The following is a 26701-nucleotide window of genomic DNA, read 5'->3' as shown; positions in this document are numbered from 1 at the left end:
GAAAACCCAGAATAGTTTCAGGGATGTTAGAAAGTATTTCTCCACCCATACAGACGTCAGGAAGTGGAACAATCTGAGAGTGATGTAGTTGAGGCAGGATCCACATAGCTTGAAGAAGAGGTATAATAAAGCTCGTAGATCAGGGAGAAGTGGACCTAGTAGCGACCAGTGAAGATGCGTGACTTGGAACTATAACTCGACGCCTGCAACCACAGTTAGGAAATACAATTAGGAGAGTATACACACACCTCACCACACACACACACACACACACACACACCACACACACACACACACACAACACACACACACACACAACACACACACACATGGTTCCCATTTTCAAGGAGACGAAAAGAGGCACTAAACTATAAGGACCTGTGTCATTGACGTGTATAGTATGCAAAATTATGGAGAAGATTATCAGGGGGAAGTGGTGGAGCACCTGGAACGGAACAGGAGAAAAATGAACCCCCGGGATTCTGGAAGGCAAACCGGGTTCAAAACCTTCTGAGTTTTATGATAAAATAACAGAAGTAAGACAAGAGAGAGAGGGGTGGGTTGATTGCATCTTCTTGGACTGCAAGAAGGCCTTTGACACAGTTCCTCACAAGAGATTAGTGCAGAAGCTAGAGCATCAGGCGCATATAACAGGAAGGGCACTGCAATGGATCAGAGAATACCTGACAGGGAGGCAACAACGAGTCATGGTACGTAATGATGTATCACAGTGAGCACCTGTGACGAGCGGGGTCCCACAGGGGTCGGTCCTAGGACCAGTGCTATTTTGGTATATGTGAACGACATGACGGAAGGGTTAGACTCAGAAGTGTCCCTGTTTGCAGATGATGTGAAGTTAATGAGGAGAATTAAATCTGATGAGGACCAGGCAGGACTTCAAAGAGACCTGGACAGACTGGACACCTGGTCCAGCAAATGGCTTCTCGAATTTAATCCTGCCAAATGCAAAGTCATGAAGATAGGGGAAGGGCACAGAAGACCACAGACAGAGTATAGGCTAGGTGGCCAAAGACTGCAAACCTCACTCAAGGAGAAAGATCTTGGGGTGAGTATAACACCGAGCATGTCTCCGGAAGCACACATCAATCAGATAACTGCTGCAGCATATGGGCGCCTGGCAAACCTGAGAACAGCATTCCGATACCTTAGTAAGGAATCATTCAAGACACTGTACACCGTGTATGTCAGGCCCATACTGGAGTATGCAGCACCTGTTTGGAACCCGCACTTGATAAAGCACGTCAAGAAACTAGAGAAAGTACAAAGGTTTGCGACAAGGTTAGTTCCAGAGCTAAGGGGAATGTCCTATGAAGAAAGATTAAGGGAAATCGGCCTGACGACACTGGAGGACAGGAGGGTCAGGGGAGACATGATAACGACATATAAAATACTGCGTGGAATAGACAAGGTGGACAAGGACAGGATGTTCCAGGGAGGGGACACAGAAACAAGAGGACACAATTGGAAGTTGAAGACACAAATGAGTCAGAGAGATAGTAGGAAGTATTTCTTCAGTCATAGAGTTGTAAGGCAGTGGAATAGCCTAGAAAATGACGTAGTGGAGGCAGAAATCATACACAGTTTTAAGACGAGGTTTGATAAAGCTCATGGAGCGGGGAGAGAGAGGGCCTAGTAGCAACCGGTGAAGAGGCGGGGCCAGGAGCTAAGACTCGACCCCTGCAACCACAAATAGGTGAGTACAAATAGGTGAGTACACACACACACACACACACACACACACACTACCACACACACTACACACACACTACACACACACACACACACACAGTACACACACACTACACACACACACAGTACACACACACACACACACACACACACACACACACACACACACAAACACACACACACACACACACACACACACACACACATACACACACTAAACAAAGACACCAACCATGCCAACAATGCTCTCAGCACGGTAATCCTTATCCTATCTAGCTTTGCTGCTTATCACACGTTTATTCTAATTATTGTACACACTCTCTACGTTCTTTCACCTCTTCGCATATTCTAATAATCTCATCACTCCGTGTGTCACAAGCACGCAAATTCTGCCTCCATTTTATCATCCCTATTCAATAATATATCTAAACGTTCTCTCCGTCTCCCGGAGCAGTTTCTCCTGATACGACGTTGATTTTTATTCTTTCTATGCTGATGTGTTAGGTTAGGTTAGGTTAGGTTAGGCTAGGTTAAGTAGGTTCGGTTAGGTTACATTAGGTTAGTTTCGATAGGTTAGATTAGGTTAGTTACGTTAAGTTAGGTTAAGTTTGGTTAGGTTAGGTTAGGTTGGGTTAAGTTAGGTTAGGTTAGGCTACATCCTGTAAGTTAAGGTGAAGTTAGTTAAATTAGGTAAGGTTAGGATAGGATGTGTTTGGATTGTTTTTGGCTACTTTCGATAAGTTAAGGTCAGGTTAGTGAGGTGAGGTAAGGTTGGGTTAACGTCAGGTATCCAGATTTAACTAATTTATGTGATAGATTAGAATCAAAAAATGTAAATGTATGATACTACAAGTAAAGACGATCATCCACAAAAGATAAGGAAGGATGATCCTTCTATCCTTTCTAACTGCTTATCTAGCCGTTTTCTAACTGCTTATGTAGCCGTTTTCTAACTGCTTACGCAGCCCTTCTCTAACTGCTTATGTAGCCGTTTTGTAACTGCTTATGTAGCCCTTCTTTAACTTCTGTCTAGCCCTTATCTAACTGCTTATCTCGCTCTCTAGCTCCGAACGAACGAACGAATACTCTCAGGTAAGACCCACAAGTGAGTGAGTAGGGAAGTGTGGACAGACGAAGAATAGTCGGTGAGACGAAGGTTTTGAGTTGTAGGTAAAAGAGCCAGGGCTAAACCCAGCTGCGTGGCACTGTGAGGCAGTGTAGAGAGGGCATGTGGAGGGCATAGAGGAGAGAGCAGACTGCAGACGGTGCTTGCTGGCTGACTTGCTTCAGACTGAGGTGAAGAGCTGGTTTGGCTGGGCGTCAGGAGTCGGGAGGCTCAGGTCGTGTGTTGTAGTTGAGTGAATTCATACCGAAGTATGTCGTGTGTTTGGCTACACCTCGTTGGTAATGGAGCCACTCTTGAGTCTTTTGAAGTCTCTCTTGGACATGTGGAATAGTTGCATTCTGAGGTTGGAGCAGTTCAGGTTCGTCACGAGGTAAGATAGTGCGTTTTCAAAAGGGATTCTGTGAGGTTTGTTGCAGGTGTACTTAACAGCTCCCTCTTTCATTAATTGGAGCAGATCAGCTACGTTCATTTCGGTTGGGAGGTTGGGGGTGGTGTAGAAGGTTAGAGTCCCATTAAAGGCTTGGCTTAGGTAACGGTTGCCTTTGGTTTCTTCATCTTCGATTACTTCTTCGACTACTACTTCGTCGTCGTCAGAGGGTTCTTCATAATGTTCCGGATCCATTTCGTCTTCTGTGATTGTGTTGAGAGGAAGCAGAGAGCGTGGGTCGATTGTGGTTTGTTGAGCTGGTGGTGGGTGGTGAGAGGTGGCAGTAGACGATGGTGTTGGTTCTGGAGTAGAATCTTGGTTAGAGATATGAGTAGGACCAGGGGTGGAAGTGAAGCTAACAATGTCTGGGATTAGCTTGAGGAGGTCTTGAGATGGTGGTGAGTCTGGAAAGTTGAAGTTTGGCATGTTGTTTAAGCGAAATAGTTCATTGATTGTTGTGTTGAATGAGCCAGGGTTTGCAGCATTAGCGAGGTGAGCATACATCATACTGTATAGCACCTTGGATGGAGCAGCGTCAGGAAGAGCAGAGAGGGACTGGCTGGGTGAAGATGATGGTTGTGTAGCTTGAAGGATTTTGGTGGTATCTGATTGAATTCTTGCAATGGCGGCGTACGTTGGCGATTTAGGGTTGTTCTTCTTGGTTTCTTTAATGATTTTTTTAGACAAGACTTCTTTATGTAGAGGGCATTTTGCTGTAAGGGTGTAGTGAGTACCCTTGCCTGCTTATCTATCCCCTTTACCTTTTTGTATATCCACTTTACCTCTTCATCTATCTCATATGCCTCTTTATCTATCCACTTTACCTCCTTATCTATCCATCTACCTCTTTATTTATCCCATCTACCTCCTTATCTAACTACTTTACCTCCTTGTCTATTCAATCTACCTCCTTTTGTAACCCCTACATCATCTTATCTAACTCATATACCTCATTATCTAATGACTGCACCTCCTCAGTTAACATCTCACCCTTGTCAAGTAAGCATCAAATTGCTACTTTATCTCTCCAAAACTTTTTCTCTCGCTCAAGAAAATTACCTTCATCCACCTTTCTATCCGCTCATCCCTCCAAATATTGTATTCGTTATGGTAATCACTCGTTGCCAAAGTAGCGTTATGATTACATTCAGGGTAAACCCATGGAAGCCTCGTAGAGCCTGGGGATTGCAAGTAAATCAGGTGTGAATCAATTATGAGAAGGTAGATCTGATTCCTTCGGACAGCAAGGAGTCTGTGAAGTGAATTTAGTAGTAGTGAATCTAAGAAGGCAATTACGTAGAAGGGAATCTAGGAAGCTAATCAAGTCTAGTGTACTGTGAGCAGTTGTATCCTGGTAATGGATCCCTAGTGCCACCGGTGCCTGCCTAGCAGTGCTTACCTGAGGAGACGGAGTGTTGAGCTGAGAGGATAAGCTGTGAGATGAGTGTGGTCCTATGAAGCTGAGAGTGGTACTGTAAGGCTGAGATGAGTGTGGCTGCTATGAGGCTGAGATAGGAGTAGATGCTGTAAGGCTGAGATTGGTGTGACGTGAGGCTGAGAGATGAATGTTGTTTCTTTGAGTCGGAGCTGAGTATGGTGTTGTGAATGTTGTGTTGAGATGAGTGTAGGGCTGTGAGGGTGTGCTGAGAGATGAGTATAGTACTGTGAAGGTGAGCTGAGAAATGAGTTTAGGGCTGTGAGACACAGAGAAGTTAGCCAGACTTTGCTCGTTTCAGAACCTTGTTTTACCGATGGGTCAGTATTTTTTTAAATAGTTCGCAACACACACAGGGAACAGCTGGAGTCAGCTGTGGACCAGACCTTACGCTTGGTCAGCTGATTGCTGTCATCTGACCATCTGATTGCTGCTATCTGATCAGCTGATTTCTTTCCATAACTCAGCTGACTTCTTGCCCTTGGTCAACTGATCTGATTCCTCCAGACCCACAATCAGACCAAGCTACAAGAGCTTGGTCTGATAGTGGGTCAGTCGAGGAACTAGAATGTCTTCGGAATGATGTTCACTGAAACAAGTTATGATTGAAGCAACGCATCTTATGGCTGCCCGTCTTGTGGTGCAGTGGCAGGCTCATCGCAATGTGATTCATGACACAACATTCTGGTTCATAGTGAACAAAAAGATGACACGTGGAGCATGACACAAGCATGATACCAACATGACACCAGCATGACAACAGCATGACACCAACATGACACCAACATGATACCAGCATGACACCAGCATGATACCAGTATGACACCATCATGGCAAACATGACACCAGCATGACACCACCATGACACCAGCATGACACCATCATGACATAAACATGACACTAGCATGACACCAGCACGACAACAGCATGACACAAGCATGACATAAACATGACACCAGCATGACACCTGCATGACACCAGCATGACACCATCATGACATAAAAATGACACCTGCATGACACCAGCATGACACAAGCATGACATAAACATGACGCCAGCATGACACCTGCATGACACCAATATGACACCATCATGACATCAGCATGACACCAGCATGACACCAACATGACAACAGCATAACACCAGCATGACACCATCATGACATAAACATGACACCTGCATGACACCAGCATGACACAAGCATGACATAAACATGACACCAGCATGACACCTGCATGACACCAGCATGACACCATCATGACATAAAAATGACACCTGCATGACACCAGCATGACACAAGCATGACATAAACATGACGCAAGCATGACAAATGCATGACACCAATATGACACCATCATGACATCAGCATGACACCAGCATGACACCAACATGACAACAGCATAACACCAGCATGACACCATCATGACATAAACATGACACCTGCATGACACCAGCATGACACAAGCATGACATAAACATGACACCAGCATGACACCAGCATGACATAAACATGACACCAGCATGACACCAGCATGACACCAACATGACAACAGCATAACACCAGTATGACACCAGCATGACACCAGCATGACATCAGCACGACATAAACATGACACCAGCATGACACCAGCATGAGAAAAGCATGACAACAGTATGACACCAGCATGACACCAGCATGACACCAGCATGACACCAGCATGACACCAGCATGACACCAGCATGATACCAGCATGACACCAGCATGACACCAGCATGACACAAGCATGACACAAGCATGATACCAGCATGACACCAGCATGACACCAGCATGATACCAGCATGACACCATCATGACATAAGCATGACACTAGCATGACACCAGCACGACACCAGCATGACACAAGCATGACATAAACATCACACCAGCATGACACCTGCATGACACCAGCATGACACCAGCATGACACCAGCAGGACATAAACATGACACCAGCATGACACCAGCATGACACAAGCATGAATTAAACATGACAACTGCATGACACCAGCATGTCACCAGCTTGACACAAGCATGACATAAACATGACACCAGCATGATACCAGCATGACACCAGCATGACACCAGCATGACACCAGCATGACAGCAACATGGCACCATCATGACATCAGCATGACACCAGCATGACACCAACATGACAACAGCATAACACCAGTATGACACCAGCATGACACCAGTATGACGCCAGCATGACACCATCATGACATAAACATGACACCAGCATGACACCAGCATGACACCAGCATGACAAAAGCATGACACAAGCATGACATAAACATGACACCAATATGACACCAGCATGACATAAACATGACACAAGCATGACGTAAACATGACACCAGCATGACACCAGCATGACAGCAACATGGCACCATCATGACATCAGCATGACACCAGCATGACACCAACATGACAACAGCATAACACCAGTATGACACCAGCATGACACCAGCATGACACCATCATGACATAAACATGACACTAGCATGACACCAGCACGACACCAGCATGACACAAGCATGACATAAACATCACACCAGCATGACACCTGCATGACACCATGACGACACCAGCATGACACCAGCATGACACCATCATGACACAAACATGACACCAGCACGCCACCAGCATGACACCAGCATGACACCAGCATGACACCAGCATGACACCAGTATGACACCAGCATGATACCAGCATGACACCAGCATGACACCAGCATGACACCATCATGACATAAACATGACACTAGCATGACACCAGCACGACACCAGCATGACACAAGCATGACATGAACATCACAGCATGACACCAGCATGACACAAGCATGACATAAACATGACACCAGCATGACACCAGCATGACATAAACATGACACCAGCATGACACCAGCATGACACCAACATGACAACAGCATAACACCAGTATAACACCAGCATGACACCAGAATGACACCAGCATGACATAAACATGACACCAGCATGACACCAGCATGACAAAAGCATGACACAAGCATGACAACAGTATGACACCAGCATGACACCAACATGATACCAGCACGACACCAGCATGACACCAGCATGACACCAGCATGACACCAGCATGACACAAGCATGATACCAGCATGACACCAGCATGACACCAGCATGACACCATCATGACATAAACATGACACTAGCATGACACCAGCACGACACCAGCATGACACAAGCATGACATAAACATCACACCTGCATGACACCAGCATGACACCAGCATGACACCAGCATGACACCAGCAGGACATAAACATGACACCAGCATGACACCAGCATGACACAAGCATGAATTAAACATGACACCTGCATGACACCAGCATGTCACCAGCTTGACACAAGCATGACATAAACATGACACCAGCATGATACCAGCATGACACCAGCATGACACCAGCATGACACCAGCATGACAGCAACATGGCACCATCATGACAGCATGACACCAGCATGACACCAACATGACAACAGCTTGACACAAGCATGACATAAACATGACACCAGCATGATACCAGCATGACACCAGCATGACACCAGCATGACACCAGCATGACACCAGCATGTCAGCAACATGGCACCATCATGACAGCATGACACCAGCATGACACCAACATGACAACAGCATAACACCAGTATGACACCAGCATGACACAAGCATGACATAAACATGACACCAGCATGACACCAGCATGACATAAACATGACACCAGCATGACACCAGCATGACACCAACATGACAACAGCATAACACCAGTATAACACCAGCATGACACCAGAATGACACCAGCATGACATAAACATGACACCAGGATGACACCAGCATGACAAAAGCATGACACAAGCATGACAACAGTATGACACCAGCATGACACCAGCATGACACCAGCATGACACCAGCATGACACCAGCATGACACCAGCATGATACCAGCATGACACCAGCATGACACCAGCATGACACCAGCATGACACAAGCATGATACCAGCATGACACCAGCATGACACCAGCATGACACCATCATGACATAAACATGACACTAGCATGACACCAGCACGACACCAGCATGACACAAGCATGACATAAACATCACACCTGCATGACACCAGCATGACACCAGCATGACACCAGCATGACACCAGCAGGACATAAACATGACACCAGCATGACACCAGCATGACACAAGCATGAATTAAACATGACACCTGCATGACACCAGCATGTCACCAGCTTGACACAAGCATGACATAAACATGACACCAGCATGATACCAGCATGACACCAGCATGACACCAGCATGACACCAGCATGACAGCAACATGGCACCATCATGACAGCATGACACCAGCATGACACCAACATGACAACAGCTTGACACAAGCATGACATAAACATGACACCAGCATGATACCAGCATGACACCAGCATGACACCAGCATGACACCAGCATGACACCAGCATGTCAGCAACATGGCACCATCATGACAGCATGACACCAGCATGACACCAACATGACAACAGCATAACACCAGTATGACACCAGCATGACACAAGCATGACATAAACATGACACCAGCATGACACCAGCATGACATAAACATGACACCAGCATGACACCAGCATGACACCAACATGACAACAGCATAACACCAGTATGACACAAGCATGAATTAAACATGACACCTGCATGACACCAGCATGTCACCAGCTTGACACAAGCATGACATAAACATGACACCAGCATGATACCAGCATGACACCAGCATGACACCAGCATGACACCAGCATGACAGCAACATGGCACCATCATGACAGCATGACACCAGCATGACACAAGCATGATACCAGCATGACACCAGCATGACACCAGCATGACACCATCATGACATAAACATGACACTAGCATGACACCAGCACGACACCAGCATGACACAAGCATGACATAAACATTACACCTGCATGACACCAGCATGACACCAGCATGACACCAGCATGACACCAGCAGGACATAAACATGACACCAGCATGACACCAGCATGACACAAGCATGAATTAAACATGACACCTGCATGACACCAGCATGTCACCAGCTTGACACAAGCATGACATAAACATGACACCAGCATGATACCAGCATGACACCAGCATGACACCAGCATGACACCAGCATGACAGCAACATGGCACCATCATGACAGCATGACACCAGCATGACACCAACATGACAACAGCTTGACACAAGCATGACATAAACATGACACCAGCATGATACCAGCATGACACCAGCATGACACCAGCATGACACCAGCATGTCAGCAACATGGCACCATCATGACAGCATGACACCAGCATGACACCAACATGACAACAGCATAACACCAGTATGACACCAGCATGACACCAGTATGACGCCAGCATGACACCATCATGACATAAACATGACACCAGCAGGACACCAGCATGACAAAATCATGACAAAAGCATGACATAAACATGACACCAGTATGACACCAGCATGACATAAACATGACGCAAGCATGACGTAAACATGACGCCAGCATGACACAAGCATGACACCAACATGACAACTGCATAACACCAGTATGACACCAGCATGACACCAGTATGACACCATCACGACACCAGCATGATACCAGCATGACACCAGCATGACACCATCATGACATAAACATGACACCAGCACGCCACCAGCACGACACCAGCATGACACCAGCATGACACTAACATGATACCAGCACGACACCAGCATGACACCAGCATGACACCAGCATGACACCAGCATGACACCAGTATGACACCAGCATGATACCAGCATGACACCAGCATGACACCAGCATGACACCATCATGACATAAACATGACACTAGCATGACACCAGCACGACACCAGCATGACACAAGCATGACATAAACATCACAGCATGACACCAGCATGACACAAGCATGACATAAACATGACACCAGCATGACATAAACAAGACACCAGCATGACACCAGCATGACACCAACATGACAACAGCATAACACCAGTATGACACCAGCATGACACCAGCATGATACCAGCATGACACCAGCATGACACCATCATGACATAAACATGACACCAGCACGCCACCAGCACGACACCAGCATGACACCAGCATGACACCAGCATGACACCAGTATGACACCAGCATGATACCAGCATGACACCAGCATGACACCAGCATGACACCATCATGACATAAACATGACACTAGCATGACACCAGCACGACACCAGCATGACACAAGCATGACATAAACATCACAGCACGACACCAGCATGACACAAGCATGACATAAACATCACAGCATGACACCAGCATGACACAAGCATGACATAAACATCACACCAGCATGACACCTGCATGACACCAGCATGACACCAGCATGACACCAGCATGACACCAGCATGACACCAGCAGGACATAAACATGACACCAGCATGACACCAGCATGACACAAGCATGTATTAAACATGACACCTGCATGACACCAGCATGTCACCAGCTTGACACAAGCATGACATAAACATGACACCAGCATGATACCAGCATGACACCAGCATGACACCAGCATGACAGCAACATGGCACCATCATGACAGCATGATACCAGCATGACACCAACATCACAACAGCATAACACCAGTATGACACCAGTATGACACCAGTATGACGCCAGCATGACACCATTACGACACCAGCATGATACCAGCATGACACCAGCATGACACCATCATGACATAAACATGACACCAGCATGACACCAGCATGACAAAAGCATGACACAAGCATGACATAAACATGACACCAGTATGACACCAGCATGACATAAACATGACACAAGCATGATGTAAACATGACGCCAGCATGACACAAGCATGACACCAACATGACAACAGCATAACAGCAGTATGACACCAGCATGACACCAGTATGACACCATCACGACACCAGCATGATACCAGCATGACACCAGCATGACACCATCATGACATAAACATGACACCAGCACGCCACCAGCACGACACCAGCATGACACCAGCATGACACTAACATGATACCAGCACGACACCAGCATGACACCAGCATGACACCAGCATGACACCAGTATGACACCAGCATGATACCAGCATGACACCAGCATGACACCAGCATGACACCATCATGACATAAACATGACACTAGCATGACACCAGCACGACACCAGCATGACACAAGCATGACATAAACATCACAGCATGACACCTGCATGACACCAGCATGACACCAGCATGACACCAGCATGACACCAGCATGACACAAGCATGACATAAACATGACACCAGCATGACACCAGCATGACACCAGCATGACACCAGCATGACACCAACATGACATCAGCAAGACACCAGCATGACACCAACATGACAACAGCATAACACCAGTATGTCACCAGCATGACACCAGTATGACACCAGCATGACACCATCACGACACCAGCATGATACCAGCATGACATCATGACATAAACATGACACCAGCATGACACCAGCATGACAAAAGCATGACACCAGCATGACAACAGCATGACACCAACACGACACCAGCATGACACCAGCACGACACCAACATGACACAAGCATGGCGCCATCATGACACCAGCACGACACTAGCATGACATAAACATGACACCAGCATGACATCAGCACGACACCAGCATGACACATCTATAAATCAAACTTACCTTGTTGGCCGACTTTTCAAGTCCAAAATATTACGGTCGTCAAAACTATTCTCGCCTGGAAAGTGCTTCTTGGCGCCTCTTCTTCTTTCTTTCTCTTCCCCATTCTTCCTCCTCAGCTTCTCTCTGTTCTTATAGCTCCTGTTTGTCTGCCTTTATTTTCATTCTTCTCCTCCCCCTCATGCCCTCATTTTTCCTCTCACCCACTCATTCTCCCTTTCATCCACTCATCTTTCTTTCACCCACTTATTCTCCCTCTCAATCACTCATTTCCCCTTTCCCTCATCCACTTTCTTGAACCCTGACTTACACGTTTCATTACCTCATGTGTGAAACCCATCCTGTGTGATGGAACATGAGAGGGAAACCCATCCTGTGTGATGGAATATGAGAGGGAAACCCATCCTGTGTGATGGAACATGAGAGGGAAACCCATCCTGTGCGATGGAACATGAGAGGGGAAACCCATCCTGTGTGATGGAACATGAGAGGGAAACCCATCCTGTGTGATGGAACATGAGAGGGAAACCCATCCTGTGCGATGGAACATGAGAGGGGAAACCCATCCTGTGTGATGGAACATGAGAGGGGAAACCCATCCTGAGTGATGGAACATGAGAGGGAAACCCATCCTGTGTGATGGAACATGAGAGGGAAACCCATCCTGTGTGATGGAACATGAGAGGGAAACCCATCCTGAGTGATGGAACATGAGAGGGAAACCCATCCTGAGTGATGGAACATGAGAGGGAAACCCATCCTGTGTGATGGAACATGAGAGGGAAACCCATCCTGAGTGATGGAACATGAGAGGGAAATCCATCCTGTGTGATGGAACATGAGAGGGGAAACCCATCCTGTGTGATGGAACATGAGAGGGGAAACCCATCCTGTGTGATGGAAAATGAGAGGGGAAACCCATCCTGTGTGATGGAACATGAGAGGGGAAACCCTTCCTGTGTGATGGAACATGAGAGGGAAACCCATCCTGTGTGATGGAACATGAGAGGGAAACCCATCCTGTGTGATGGAACATGAGAGGGGAAACCCATCCTGTGTGATGGAACATGAGAGGGGAAACCCATCCTGTGTGATGGAACATGAGAGGGGAAACCCATCCTGTGTGATGGAACATGAGAGGGGAAACCCATCCTGTGTGATGGAACATGAGAGGGAAACCCATCCTGTGTGATGGAACATGAGAGGGAAACCCATCCTGAGTGATGGAACATGAGAGGGAAACCCATCCTGTGTGATGGAACATGAGAGGGGAAACCCATCCTGAGTGATGGAACATGAGAGGGAAACCCATCCTGTGTGATGGAACATGAGAGGGAAACCCATCCTGAGTGATGGAAAATGAGAGGGAAACCCATCCTGTGTGATGGAACATGAGAGGGAAACCCATCCTGAGTGATGGAACATGAGAGGGAAACCCATCCTGAGTGATGGAACATGAGAGGGAAACCCATCCTGAGTGATGGAACATGAGAGGGAAACCCAGCCTGAGTGATGGAACATGAGAGGGAAACCCATCCTGAGTGATGGAACATGAGAGGGAAACCCATCCTGAGTGATGGAACATGAGAGGGAAACCCATCCTGAGTGATGGAACATGAGAGGGAAACCCATCCTGTGTGATGGAACATGAGAGGGAAACCCATCCTGTGTGATGGAACATGAGAGGGAAACCCATCCTGTGTGATGGAACATGAGAGGGAAACCCATCCTGTGTGATGGAACATGAGAGGGAAACCCATCCTGTGTGATGGAACATGAGAGGGAAACCCATCCTGTGTGATGGAACATGAGAGGGAAACCCATCCTGTGTGATGGAACATGAGAGGGAAACCCATCCTGTGTGATGGAACATGAGAGGGAAACCCATCCTGTGTGATGGAACATGAGAGGGAAACCCATCCTGTGTGATGGAACATGAGAGGGAAACCCATCCTGTGTGATGGAACATGAGAGGGAAACCCATCCTGTGTGATGGAACATGAGAGGGAAACCCATCCTGTGTGATGGAACATGAGAGGGAAACCCATCCTGAGTGATGGAACATGAGAGGGAAACCCATCCTGTGTGATGGAACATGAGAGGGAAACCCATCCTGAGTGATGGAACATGAGAGGGAAACCCATCCTGTGTGATGGAACATGAGAGGGAAACCCATCCTGTGTGATGGAACATGAGAGGGGAAACCCATCCTGAGTGATGGAACATGAGAGGGAAACCCATCCTGTGTGATGGAACATGAGAGGGGAAACCCATCCTGTGTGATGGGACAATACAGGAAGGGGAACCCATCCTGTGTGATGGAACAATACAGGAAGGGGAACCCATCCTGTGTGATGGAACAATACAGGAAGGGAACCCATCATGTGTGATGGGACAATACAGGAAGGGGAACCCATCCTGTGTGATGGAACAATACAGGAAGGGGAACCCATCCTGTGTGATGGAACAATACAGGAAGGGAACCCATCCTGTGTGATGGGACAATACAGGAAGGGGAACCCATCCTGTGTGATGGAACAATACAGGAAGAGAACCCATCCTGTGTGATGGAACAATACAGGAAGGGGAACCCATCCTGTGTGATGGAACAATACAGGAAGGGAACCCATCCTGTGTGATGGAACAATACAGGAAGGGGAACCCATCCTGTGTGATGGAACAAGACATGCAGGGAACCCATCCTGTGTGATGGAACAATACAGGAAGGGAACCCATTCTGCGTGATGGAACAATACAGGAAGGGGAACCCATCCTGTGTGATGGAACAATGCAGGAAGGGAACCCATCCTGTGTGATGGAAAATGCCAGGAAAACGTAGTCATCGTCTGTTCCCACAATGTAACTACCACACAGAAAGCAGAATAGAAGCACACTGCTGGGATCCCAAGTTTGTTTATCCATCTATTGCTCTCTCTCCTCTCTCCTTACCACCCTCATCCTTCGCTTCCTTCCCGTCCCCACCTTTCATTCTCCTTAGCCTCATTTGTTACCCTGGCTTCCCTTGTGCTCTGCTTTCCACGTTGTGACCCTAAGTCTTAAATCTTTTTTGTCTAGCTAAATTTACGGCAAGTCGTAGAAGCAAGTTTTTACCGTAACAAGTTTCAATAGAATTTTTGTGTTCTTCAGCGAGGTCACTTGGGCTGTTGTGATGTGTTTAGCATGGTTTTCCACTCTCCAGGGTCACAGCGAGAGTTGCAGCGCCTCTATCACGCCTTTACACTTTTGGGAGAGTAACATTGCTTTACGAAGTCCATATTGGGTAACAAATACCCAAGCTCGAGCTTGGTTATCTATTACGAACACAGGTGTAGTCATGTGGAACTGATGGAGCTTGCTGTGCAAACTTCATCTGCTGACCTTTTTCTCGTTTCTCAGTACACCTGCTCGTGCTACGAGCAGGTGTACTGAGGTGTACTCCCATACAATTCCTCATCCTCATATCTGACATAGACAGAGATGTAAGCCATAGCTCCGTGTCTTCCCTTGCGGATGACACCGAATTGCCATGACAGTGACCTCCATCGAAAACACCGCGAGTTTCCAAGCTGACATCAACCAAATCTTCAAATGGGCCACGCAGAACCATATGAAGTTCAATGAAGAGAAATTTCAACTACTCAGATATGGAAAACTTGAGGAAATTAAAACTATCAGGGTATACAACAAATTCTAACCATACAATAGAGCGAAAAAGAAATGTGAAGGACTTGGGAGTGATAATGTCAGAGGATCTCGCCTTCAAAGACCACAACAATGTGTCTCCCGCATGTGCTAGAAAATGATACGATGGATAATGAGAACCTTCAAAACTAGGGATGCCAATCCCATGATGATTCTTTTCACATCGCTTATTCTCTCAAGGCTGGAATACTGCTGTACACTAACTGCCTCCTTCAAGGCAGGCGAAATTACTGACCTGGAGAGTGTACAAAGAACTTTAACGGCACACATAAGTACGATAAGGCACTTAAGTTACCCTGGAGCACAGGCAAGAGAGATACATGATAATATACACTTGGAAAATCCTAGAGGATTAGTACCAAACTTGCACACGAAAAATCACTCCCTATGACAGCAAAATACTCTGCAGGCGATGCAACATTCCCCCAGTGAAAAGCAGGGGCGCCACGAGTACGCTGAGAGACTACACAATAAGTATCAGGGGCCCAAGACTGTTCAATTGCCTCCCAGCATACATAAGGGGGATTACCAATGGACTCTTGGCTGTCTTCAAGAAGGCACTGGACAGGCACCTAAAGTCAGTACCTGACCAGCCGGGCTGTGGTTCTTAAGTCAGTTTGCGTGCGGCCAGCTGTAACAGCCTGGTTGATCAGATCCTGATCCACCATGAGGCCTTGTCTCATACCAAGCCGTGGGGGCGTTGACCCCCAAAACCATCTCCAGGTATGCTCCAGGTATAACCAGCAAAATTCAACAGTGAGTAGTGATAGTCTGGGCAAGTTTTTCTGAAACGTTTGTCCTATACAGCCAGCTTCAACAGCTCCATACAGAGAGGAATACAGTACTAGAGACAGTAAAAGTACTGGGCCGAATAGGGGACTGATAAAGTCTGCTGAGCAGATGATAGTCTGCTCAGCAGTGAGGATACTCTTTTGCAGATGAATGGTTCAGAGAACCGACATGTTGATAAATTAGACACATGTGCAACTCTTGGGTATCTTTATTGAGGAAACGTTTCGCCACACAGTGGCTTCATCAGTCCATACGTAGGAGAAACTTGAAGAACAGGAGGAGAATGAGGTAATCAGTCCCTCAACCTTGAGTCGATGTGTTCAGTCCATCAATCTTGAATAGAATACGGCATATCAGCGGAGAAGCAGCTTATAAACCGTATGGCAGGAGAGGTGCAGCAGTCATAGGTCGTATCACATTTGTTCAATGTGGAAGTAGGTCGTGCCCAAGAATTAGGCAAGCGAAGAATTCCTAAGTATTAAGATCCCAAGAAGTTATAGTGTCTGACAGATTTGCAGATGAATGGTTCAGAGAACCGACATGTTGATAAGCTGCTTCTCCGCTGATATGCCGTATTCTATTCAAGATTGATGGACTGAACACATCGACTCAAGGTTGAGGGACTGATTACCTCATTCTCCTCCTGTTCTTCAAGTTTCTCCTACGTATGGACTGATGAAGCCACTGTGTGGCGAAACGTTTCCTCAATAAAGATACCCAAGAGTTGCACATGTGTCTAATTTATCAACATGTCGGTTCTCTGAACCATTCATCTGCAAATCTGTCAGACACTATAACTTCTTGGGATCTTAATACTTAGGAATTCTTCGCTTGCCTAATTCTTGGGCACGACCTACTTCCACATTGAACAAATGTGATACGACCTATGACTGCTGCACCTCTCCTGCCATACGGTTTATAAGCTGCTTCTCCGCTGATATGCCGTATTCTATTCAAGATTGATGGACTGAACACATCGACTCAAGGTTGAGGGACTGATTACCTCATTCTCCTCCTGTTCTTCAAGTTTCTCCTACGTATGGACTGATGAAGCCACTGTGTGGCGAAACGTTTCCTCAATAAAGATACCCAAGAGTTGCACATGTGTCTAATTTATCAACATGTCGGTTCTCTGAACCATTCATCTGCAAATCTGTCAGACACTATAACTTCTTGGGATCTTAATACTTAGGAATTCTTCGCTTGCCTAATTCTTGGGCACGACCTACTTCCACATTGAACAAATGTGATACGACCTATGACTGCTGCACCTCTCCTGCCATACGGTTTATAAGCTGCTTCTCCGCTGATATGCCGTATTCTATTCAAGATTGATGGACTGAACACATCGACTCAAGGTTGAGGGACTGATTACCTCATTCTCCTCCTGTTCTTCAAGTTTCTCCTACGTATGGACTGATGAAGCCACTGTGTGGCGAAACGTTTCCTCAATAAAGATACCCAAGAGTTGCACATGTGTTTAATTTATCAGTGAGGATACTCGTAAATTTCTCGGTACTGTGCATTGTTTATAATATAGCATCATAAACAGTGCGTACATTAAGCTCTGTGTATATTATGTATATTATGGAATTATTATGCCATAATATACACAGGTAATGGATACAAAACATTCCGTAATTCTGGAGTAGTAGCGGCTGTGAGGGTGTTGTTGCTGCTGCTGCTGCTTCTGGTAGTGGTGATGGTGGTGCTGCTTGTCATGTAGCACCACCAGATGGTGCTAGTTCTGCTGTTGCTGTTGTTACTATTAGTGCTGCAACTGCTGGTGCTGCTGGTGCTACTGCTGCTGCTGCTGGTGCTACTGCTGCAGGTGCTACTACTGCTGCTGCTGCTGGTGCTACTGCTGCAGGTGGAAGTGCTGGTGCTGCCACTGGTGGTGCTGCTGGTGAGGGTGCTGGTGCTAGCATAAAATGGAAGAGATGTTGATAGATGTGGCGTGAAGGAGATTTGGTGTGTGTTGAGACAAGTACTAAGTGACTCCGAGGGTCACACTAGTGTTGAGGGAATGGAGTCACCCTTTTGTTCAGAAAGTGGGTCACACTGGTGCTCAGAGAGTGTGTCACACTGGTGCTCAGAGTGGGTCACAATGGTGCTCAGAGAGTGGGTCACACTAGTGCTCAGAGAGTGGGTCACATTTGTGCTAGACACAGACAGTTCAAGAGGCACGCACACACACACACACACACACACACACACACACACACACACACACACACACATCAAATAATAAATACACAGAGGAAAAGTTTATCGCGTATATACAGAAAGTTTGCTGTTTTTCACTTATATGAATAAAAGAGTTTTGGTTGTACATATGTAGTCATAATATTCTGCGTTCAGAAGATGGTATCTAAAGCTACAATAATATAATAATTTGTCATTGCAGGTCGCTCATCCTGGTCATCGACTGAGTGTTTCAAACTTCAGGTCACTGTACGCTCAGCTGAGTGTGGCGAGGGTTCTCTCTGCTCTGGAAAGGGTACCTGCTACACCAAGCCTGAAATGGTAAGTCTCTCTGTCTACCTGTTGACTCTCTGTCGCTGTATCTCTTTATCTCTTTCTCTGTTTGTCTATCTGTCTGTCTGTCTGTCTCTGTCTCTGTATCTGTCTGTCTCTCTCGTAATGAATAAACAGAATACTAGGGGCGATTGGAACCGTGGCCCTTGTACACACCAAGTTCAACGTTGTTATAAAATTGGTAGAATTACCGACAATATGTAAAGTAAAAGGACACAAGTGCAACTAATGTGACATTTTATTGTGGCAACGTTTCGCTCTCCAGGAGCTTTATCAAGCTTGATAAAGCTCCTGGAGAGCGAAACGTTGTCACAATAAAATGTCACATTAATTGCACTTGTGTCCTTTTACTTTACAAGTTCGACGTTGTAACTACCCACTGACGATAATAATTAATGGTTCACCATCTGAGTTTCAGGTGGATTAATGACTTAGTAATAGTCATAATCTTCTGATAACTTACAAGAAATACTGTAATGTCTGGAGAATTTCGAAAGAGCATCAATTATGGCAAGAAGATTCTAACCCAACACTCTTGACTACTAACGCGTTGTTCATCAACAAATGGAGGTTGTTATTCAGTACCACAAGGGGCACGTAAGTTCCCCCGTCTTCCCAGGGCCACGTAAGTTCCCCCGTCTTCCCAGGGCCACGTAAGTTCCCCCATCTTCTAAGGGGCACGTGAGTTCCCCCTTCTTATTTTCCCACCTTGTTCATAGAAAACACGTTAATACAAGGCAGGGGGGACTTACGTGCCCTTTAATTTAACTCGACACTTGACCCCTTGTTTCCGGGGAAGCTTTTAAACACTCGTTTATTGAATAAGAATGTTCATACAGCTACTGAACCACAATTTTGAGGTAGTGTTGGTATTTACCAGACACGGATGAGTGGAACTAACTCCCGAGCATCGTTGTTGAAGCCAGAATCTTGAGTTTTAAAAATTGGTTAGACACGTACATGAGTGAGTGTAGGTGGGTGTGAGCTGGACTTGCCTAGCATGGGCCAGTAGGGCTACTGCAGTGCCCCTCCTTCATTGAGGTATATTATATTTCCTTCCATATATATATAACCTGTTTAGCTATTCCGCTTTGATAAGAATTATAACGTAAAGAGATGGTAATATTTCCTAATGTTTACACAGGTTCCTGGTGGGAAATTAAAAAGTTTGGAAATTTCTGAGAAATAAGAAGCCAGGTGTTATGCTGAACTGAGTTTAGGCAATGAAGAACAAACTAGATTCGTCGACGTACGACGTATAATGAAAGAACGATGTTGGGTCATTCTGACGTATGGTTATGGTAATTATTAAGTCTTTATACTGGGTGTCCCGTATCTCGACTGCTAGCGTTCTCAGCTCACACTCACTGCGGTGCGGGGATCGATTCCCCGGTATAAGGCTGGAAAACATCGTAAAATGGATATCTAGGTGTGGGTCGCATCCTGGGACATGACGCAATTTGCGCGAAATGCTCTGCATAACATACAGGTAGGCCTGTATCCCTTGTACATGTGCTTGTAGAAATCAAGATTATTATTATTATTAACCTGTATGTGGATGCCGCCCCAACCTGTTCAACGCCACTCCGCGTGCACTCACCTATTTGTGGTTGCAAGGGTCGAGTCTTAGCTCCTGGCCCCGCCTCTTCACTGGTTGCTACTAGGTCCTCTCTCTCCCTGCTCCATGAAATTTATCAAACCTCGTCTTAAAACTATGTATGGTTCCCGCCTCCACTACGCCACTTTCTAGGCTATTCCACGGCCTGACTACTCTATGACTGAAGAAATACTTCCTAACATCACTTTGACTCGTCTGTGTCTTAAACTTCCAATTGTGGCCCCTTGTTTCTGTGTCCCCTCCGTGGAACATCCTGTCTTTGTCCACCTTGTCTATTCCGCGCCGTATTTTATATGTCGTTATCATGTCTCCCCTGACCCTCCTGTCCTCCAGTGACGTCAGGCCGATTTCCCTTAACCTTTCTTCATAGGACATTTCCCTTAGCCCTGGAACTAACCTTGTCGCAAACCTTTGTACTTTCTCTAATTTCTTGACGTGCTTGATCAAGTGCGGGTTCCAAACAGGTGCTGCATACTCCAGTATGGGCCTGACGTACACGGTGTACAGTGTCTTGAACGATTCCTTACTAAGGTTTCGGAACGCTGTTTTCAGGTTTTCCAGGCGCCCATATGCCGCAGCAGTTATCTGGTTGATGTGTGCTTCCGGAGACATGCTCGGTGTTATACTCACCCCAAGATCTTTCTCCTTGAGCGAGGTTTGCAGTCTTTGGCCACCTAGCCTATACTCTGTCTGCGGTCTTCTGCGCCCTCCCCCAATCTTCATGACTTTGCATTTGGCGGGGTTAAATTCGAGGAGCCAGTTGCTGGACCAGGTGTCCAGTCTGTCCAGGTCTCTTTGAAGTCCTGCCTGATCCTCAACTGATTTAATTCTCCTCATTAACTTCACATCATCTGCGAACAGAGACACTTCTGAGTCTAACCCTTCCATCATGTCGTTCACATATACCAAAAATAGCACTGGTCCTAGGACCGACCCCTGTGGGACTCCGCTTGTCACAGGCGCCCACTGTGATACCTCATCACGTACCATGACTCGTTGTTGCCTCCCTGTCAGGTATTCTTTGATCCATTGCAGTGCCCTTCCTGTTATATGCTCCTGATCCTCTTGCTTCTGCACTAATCTCTTGTGAGGAACTGTGTCAAAGGCCTTCTTGCAGTCCAAGAAGATGCAATCAACCCACCCCTCGCTCTCGTGTCTTACTTCTGTTATTTTATCATAAAACTCCAGAAGGTTTGTGTGTGTGTGTGTGTGTGTGTGTGTGTGTGTGTGTGTGTGTGTGTGTGTGTGTGTGTGTGCGTGTGTGTGTGTCTGTGTGTGTGTGTGTGTGTGTGTGTGTGTGTGTGTGTATGTGTATGAGTGTGTGTGGTTAATTCCTGATTTATTACCGTGTTGGCACGGTAGTTGTGGTAGAAGTCCCTACAGATAACTTTCAGTGAAGCCTCTGAGTGAACGGGACCACTAATGACCACTGAGTGAAAGGGACCACTAATAACCACTGAGTGAAAGAGAGCACTAATGACCACTGGTTGAGAGCGACCACTAATGACCTCTGGACACAACACATGAATCTGACCCTAAACCTTTGGTACTTTTCGTCTTGTGCATCGTTGACGTCAACATTCAGACAGTCCTTCAGGTCATCAACATCACTTCAAGGTAGAGCATCAATACAGCTTCATAAAATGCATCAACCAGGCCTCTTAATAAAGCATCAACGAGGCTACAATATAAAACATCAACCAGACTTTAAGACAAATAATAACTAGATCACAAATGAGAGCATTAAGAAGGCTTTAAATAATGTAAAGCAGAAACACACCTTTAAAATCAACAAATATAAATTATTTTGAGGTATTAAAATACAGTGTTAAAGAAGGTTTTACACCGAATTAAAAACGAATTTCAAAATAAGACATTGACCAGACTTCAAAACAATTAAGACAGTTGTGAGGCAGATTACGAACAAGGTTTCAAGGAAAACATAAAGCATTGCTTAAAAGAAGACTTCTCTTGTTCCACGTGAACCATCTTCACCAAGTGGACGAGAGTGCTTGCGTCAGTTGAGATCAGAAACAACCGGCTCCGGTAAACAAATTGAGGGATTTTGGTTTCGCAAATTGCCAATTACCGAGTTGAAGCTCCAATTACGGCTAATGAATAATAGTCTCTTTCAGAGAAGACTGACAAGCGGGGGCGTATCAGATGAGAGCGCCCGACCTCGGACGCGATACTGAGGTGGTCTACCCCTGGCCAGGGAGTGCACCTCATTGGGGGAATCAGAGCCAGTGAGCGTGGGGAATCAGAGCTCGTGAGCCTGGGGGATTAGAGCTCATGAGCCTGGGGAAATCAGTGCTATCTATCCCTTTCTCCAGTCGATCCTAATTACCTCCCATTATCCAGACACTATTACCTCTCCTGGTTCAGTGCTTTCCATCTATCCATGGGATACAGTATCGACAGGTAGATGAGTAAGACATCAGCATTCTGCTGTTTTTATATATATATAAACACTGATCTCTGGCTGAAGGGGACTCGAATCTACGAACCTTGGAACAAGCTACGCAGTGCTTTACCAATCTACCCACACTGGACCAATACCTTGGAGTCCAGCTTGCGCTAGTCTTTGATCCAAGGCAGCCAGCTTTCAGGGAGAAGGCTTACAACTTTTCATCTCATCCAGTGCATGCATCAGCCTTACTAGAGATTTTTAACAATGCAAGGAATTCGCAAGAGCAGGAGAAATATACACAAAGCTGTAAGCCTTCTCCCTGAAAGCTGGCTGCCTTGGATCAAAGTCTAGCGCAAGCTGGACTCCAAGGTATTGGTCCAGTGTGGGTAGATTGGTAAAGCGCTGCGTACCTTTTTCCAAGGTTCGTAGGTTCGAGTCTCCTTCAGCCAGAGATCAGTGTTTGTGTATATTTCGCCTGCTCTTGCGAATTCCTTGCATATATATATATATATATATATATATATATATATATATATATATATATATATATATATATATATATATATATATATATATATATATATATATATATATATATCCATAATTCCTATAATTAAAAAGAAGATGCACGGTGAGTACGTTGAGAAAGAAATCAATAAGTGCAAAGGAACCACGACTCTTCAGCGTTCTTTCATCATATATAAGAGGAATTATCACTAATTCCCTAGCTGTCTTCAGAAGAGAACTCAATCAGTTCCTCAAGTCAGTTCCTGATCTGGAGAGTGATCACACCTGTGTCTGGGACCTGAGGTTCTCAACACTGACGTTATTAACACTGGTTCTCAACACTGAGGTTCTCAGAGGTTCTCAGCACTAAGGTTCTCAGTAGTGAGGTTCTCAACACTTAGGTTCTCAGAGGTTGTCGACACTGAGGTTCTCAACATTGAGGTTGTCAACACTGAGGTTCTCAACACTGAGGTTGTCAACACTGAGGTTGTCAACACTGAGGTTCTCAACACTGAGGTTCTCAACACTGAGGTTGTCAACACTGAGGTTGTCAACACTGAGGGTTCAGTGCGCTTTTGTAATACAATATCGTGCAGCATCGAATTGAAAATTCGATGCTGCACCTGATGTAATTAAAACACCGGAACATTGTCAGGTGGGAGGAAGTGAGTGTGTGTGTGTGTGTGTGTGTGTGTGTGTGTGTGTGCATGTGTGTGTGTGTGTGTGTTTGTGTGTGTATGTCTGTGTGTGTGTGTGGGTGTGTGTGTTTGTCTGTGTGTGTGTGTGTGTGTGTGTGTGTGTGTGTGTGTGTGTACTCACGCAATTGTGTTTGCAGGGGTCGAGACTCAGCTCCTTGCCCGGCGTTTTCACTGATCGCTACTAAATCCTCTCTCTCCCTGCTCCCTGCGCTTTATCATACCTCGTCTTAAAGCTATGTATGGTTCCAGCCTCCACTACATTACTTGCTAGACTATTCCACTTCCTGACAACTCTATGACAAGAAATGCTTTCTAACATCCCTGTGACTCATCTGAGTCTTCAGCTTCCAATTGTGACCCCTTGTTTCTGTGTCCCCTCTCTGGAACATCCTGTCTCTGTTCACCTTATCTATTCCACGCAGTACTTTGTATGTCGCTATCATGTCTCCCTTAACCATCCTGTCCTCCAGTGTCGTCAGGCCGATTTCCCTTAACCTTTCCTCGTAGGACATTCCCTTTAGCTCTGGAACTAGTCTTGTTGCAAACCTTTGCCCTTTCTCTAATTTCTTGACATGCTTTACTAGGTGTGGGTTCCAAACTGGTGCTGCATACTCCAGTATGGGCCTGACATACACGGTGTACAGTGTCTTGAACGATTCCTTACTAAGGTATCGGAACGCTGTTCTTAGGTTTACCAGGCGCCCATATGCTGCAGCAGTTTTCTGGTTGATGTGTGCTTCCGGAGACGTGCTTGGTGTTATACTCACCCCAAGATCTTTCTCTTGAACGAGATTTGCAGTCTTTGGCCACCTAGCCTATACTCCGTCTGCGGTCTTCTTTCCCCTTCCCCGATCTTCATGACGTTGCATTTAGCAGGGTTGAATTCGAGTAGCCAGTTGGTGGACCACGTGTCCAGCCTGTTCGGGTCACTTTGTAGTCTTGCCTTAACCTCATCTGATTTAATTCTCCTCATTAACTTCACACCATCTGCGAACAGGGACACTTCTGAGTCTAACCCTTCCGTCATGTCCTTCACATATACCAATAATAGCACTGGTCCTAAGACCGACCCCTGTGGGACCCCGCTCGTCACAGGTGCCCACTGTGATACCTCATCACGTACCATGACTCGTTGTTGCCTCCCTGTCAGGTATTCTCTGATCCACTGCAGTGCCCTTCCTGTTATACGTGCCTGATCCTCTAGCTTTTGCACGAATCTCTTGTGAGGAACTTTGTCAAAGGCCTTCCTGCAGTCCAGGAAAATGCAATCAACCCACCCTTCTCTCTCGTGTATTACTTCTGTTACCTTGTCATAAAACTCCAGAAGGTTTGTGAGACAGGATTTGTCTTCCATGAATCCATGCTGGTTGTCTTTTATAATCTTATTCCGTTCCAGGTGCTCCACCACTCTTCTGATAATCTTCTCCATGACTTAGCATACTATACACGTCAGTGGCACTGGTCGATAGTTCAGTGCTTCGTTTCTGTTTCCTTTCTTAAAGATGGGGACTACTTTTGCCGATTTCCATACTCAGGTAGTTGCCCAGTTTCAAGTGATGTATTGAAGATTGTGGTTCGTGGCACACACAGTGTCTCCGCTCCCTCTCTTAGGACCCATGGAGAGATGTTTTCCGGTTCCACCGCCTTTGAGATATCAAGTTCACTTAGGAGCTTCTTCACCTCCTCTTCAGTTGTGTGCATTTCATCCAACACTTGATGGTATATCCCTCGTTGGTGTCCCCCTCTGTTTTGTCTTCCCAGTGTCCCTTCAGCCTCCACTGCAAATACTTCCTGAAATCTCATGTTGAGCTCCTCACGTACTTCTTGGTCATTTCTCGTGAACTCCCCACCTTCTTTCCTCAGCCTGATTACCTGATCCTTGACTGTTGCTTTCCTCCTGATGTGGCTGTA

General features: G+C 46.1%; 1 protein-coding gene across 4 annotated transcripts in view; it reads left to right on the top strand.

Moving 5' to 3' along the window:
• LOC128694851 (uncharacterized) overlaps window positions 1-26701 on the top strand; it is a 1130786-nt gene that overhangs the window by 978424 nt on the left and 125661 nt on the right. For all 4 annotated transcript variants that reach the window (XM_053785203.2, XM_053785209.2, XM_053785218.2 and 1 more), the window contains exon 7: window positions 19427-19545. In XM_053785203.2, coding sequence (XP_053641178.1) covers window positions 19427-19545 — 119 coding nt within the window. The remainder of the gene's footprint in view (window positions 1-19426; window positions 19546-26701) is intronic.

The sequence above is a fragment of the Cherax quadricarinatus genome, chromosome 14 (assembly GCF_038502225.1).
Source record: "Cherax quadricarinatus isolate ZL_2023a chromosome 14, ASM3850222v1, whole genome shotgun sequence".
Classification (NCBI taxonomy): domain Eukaryota; kingdom Metazoa; phylum Arthropoda; class Malacostraca; order Decapoda; family Parastacidae; genus Cherax; species Cherax quadricarinatus.
Note: the sequence above shows the minus strand (reverse complement) of the source record. Positions and strands in the feature narration are given on the sequence as shown.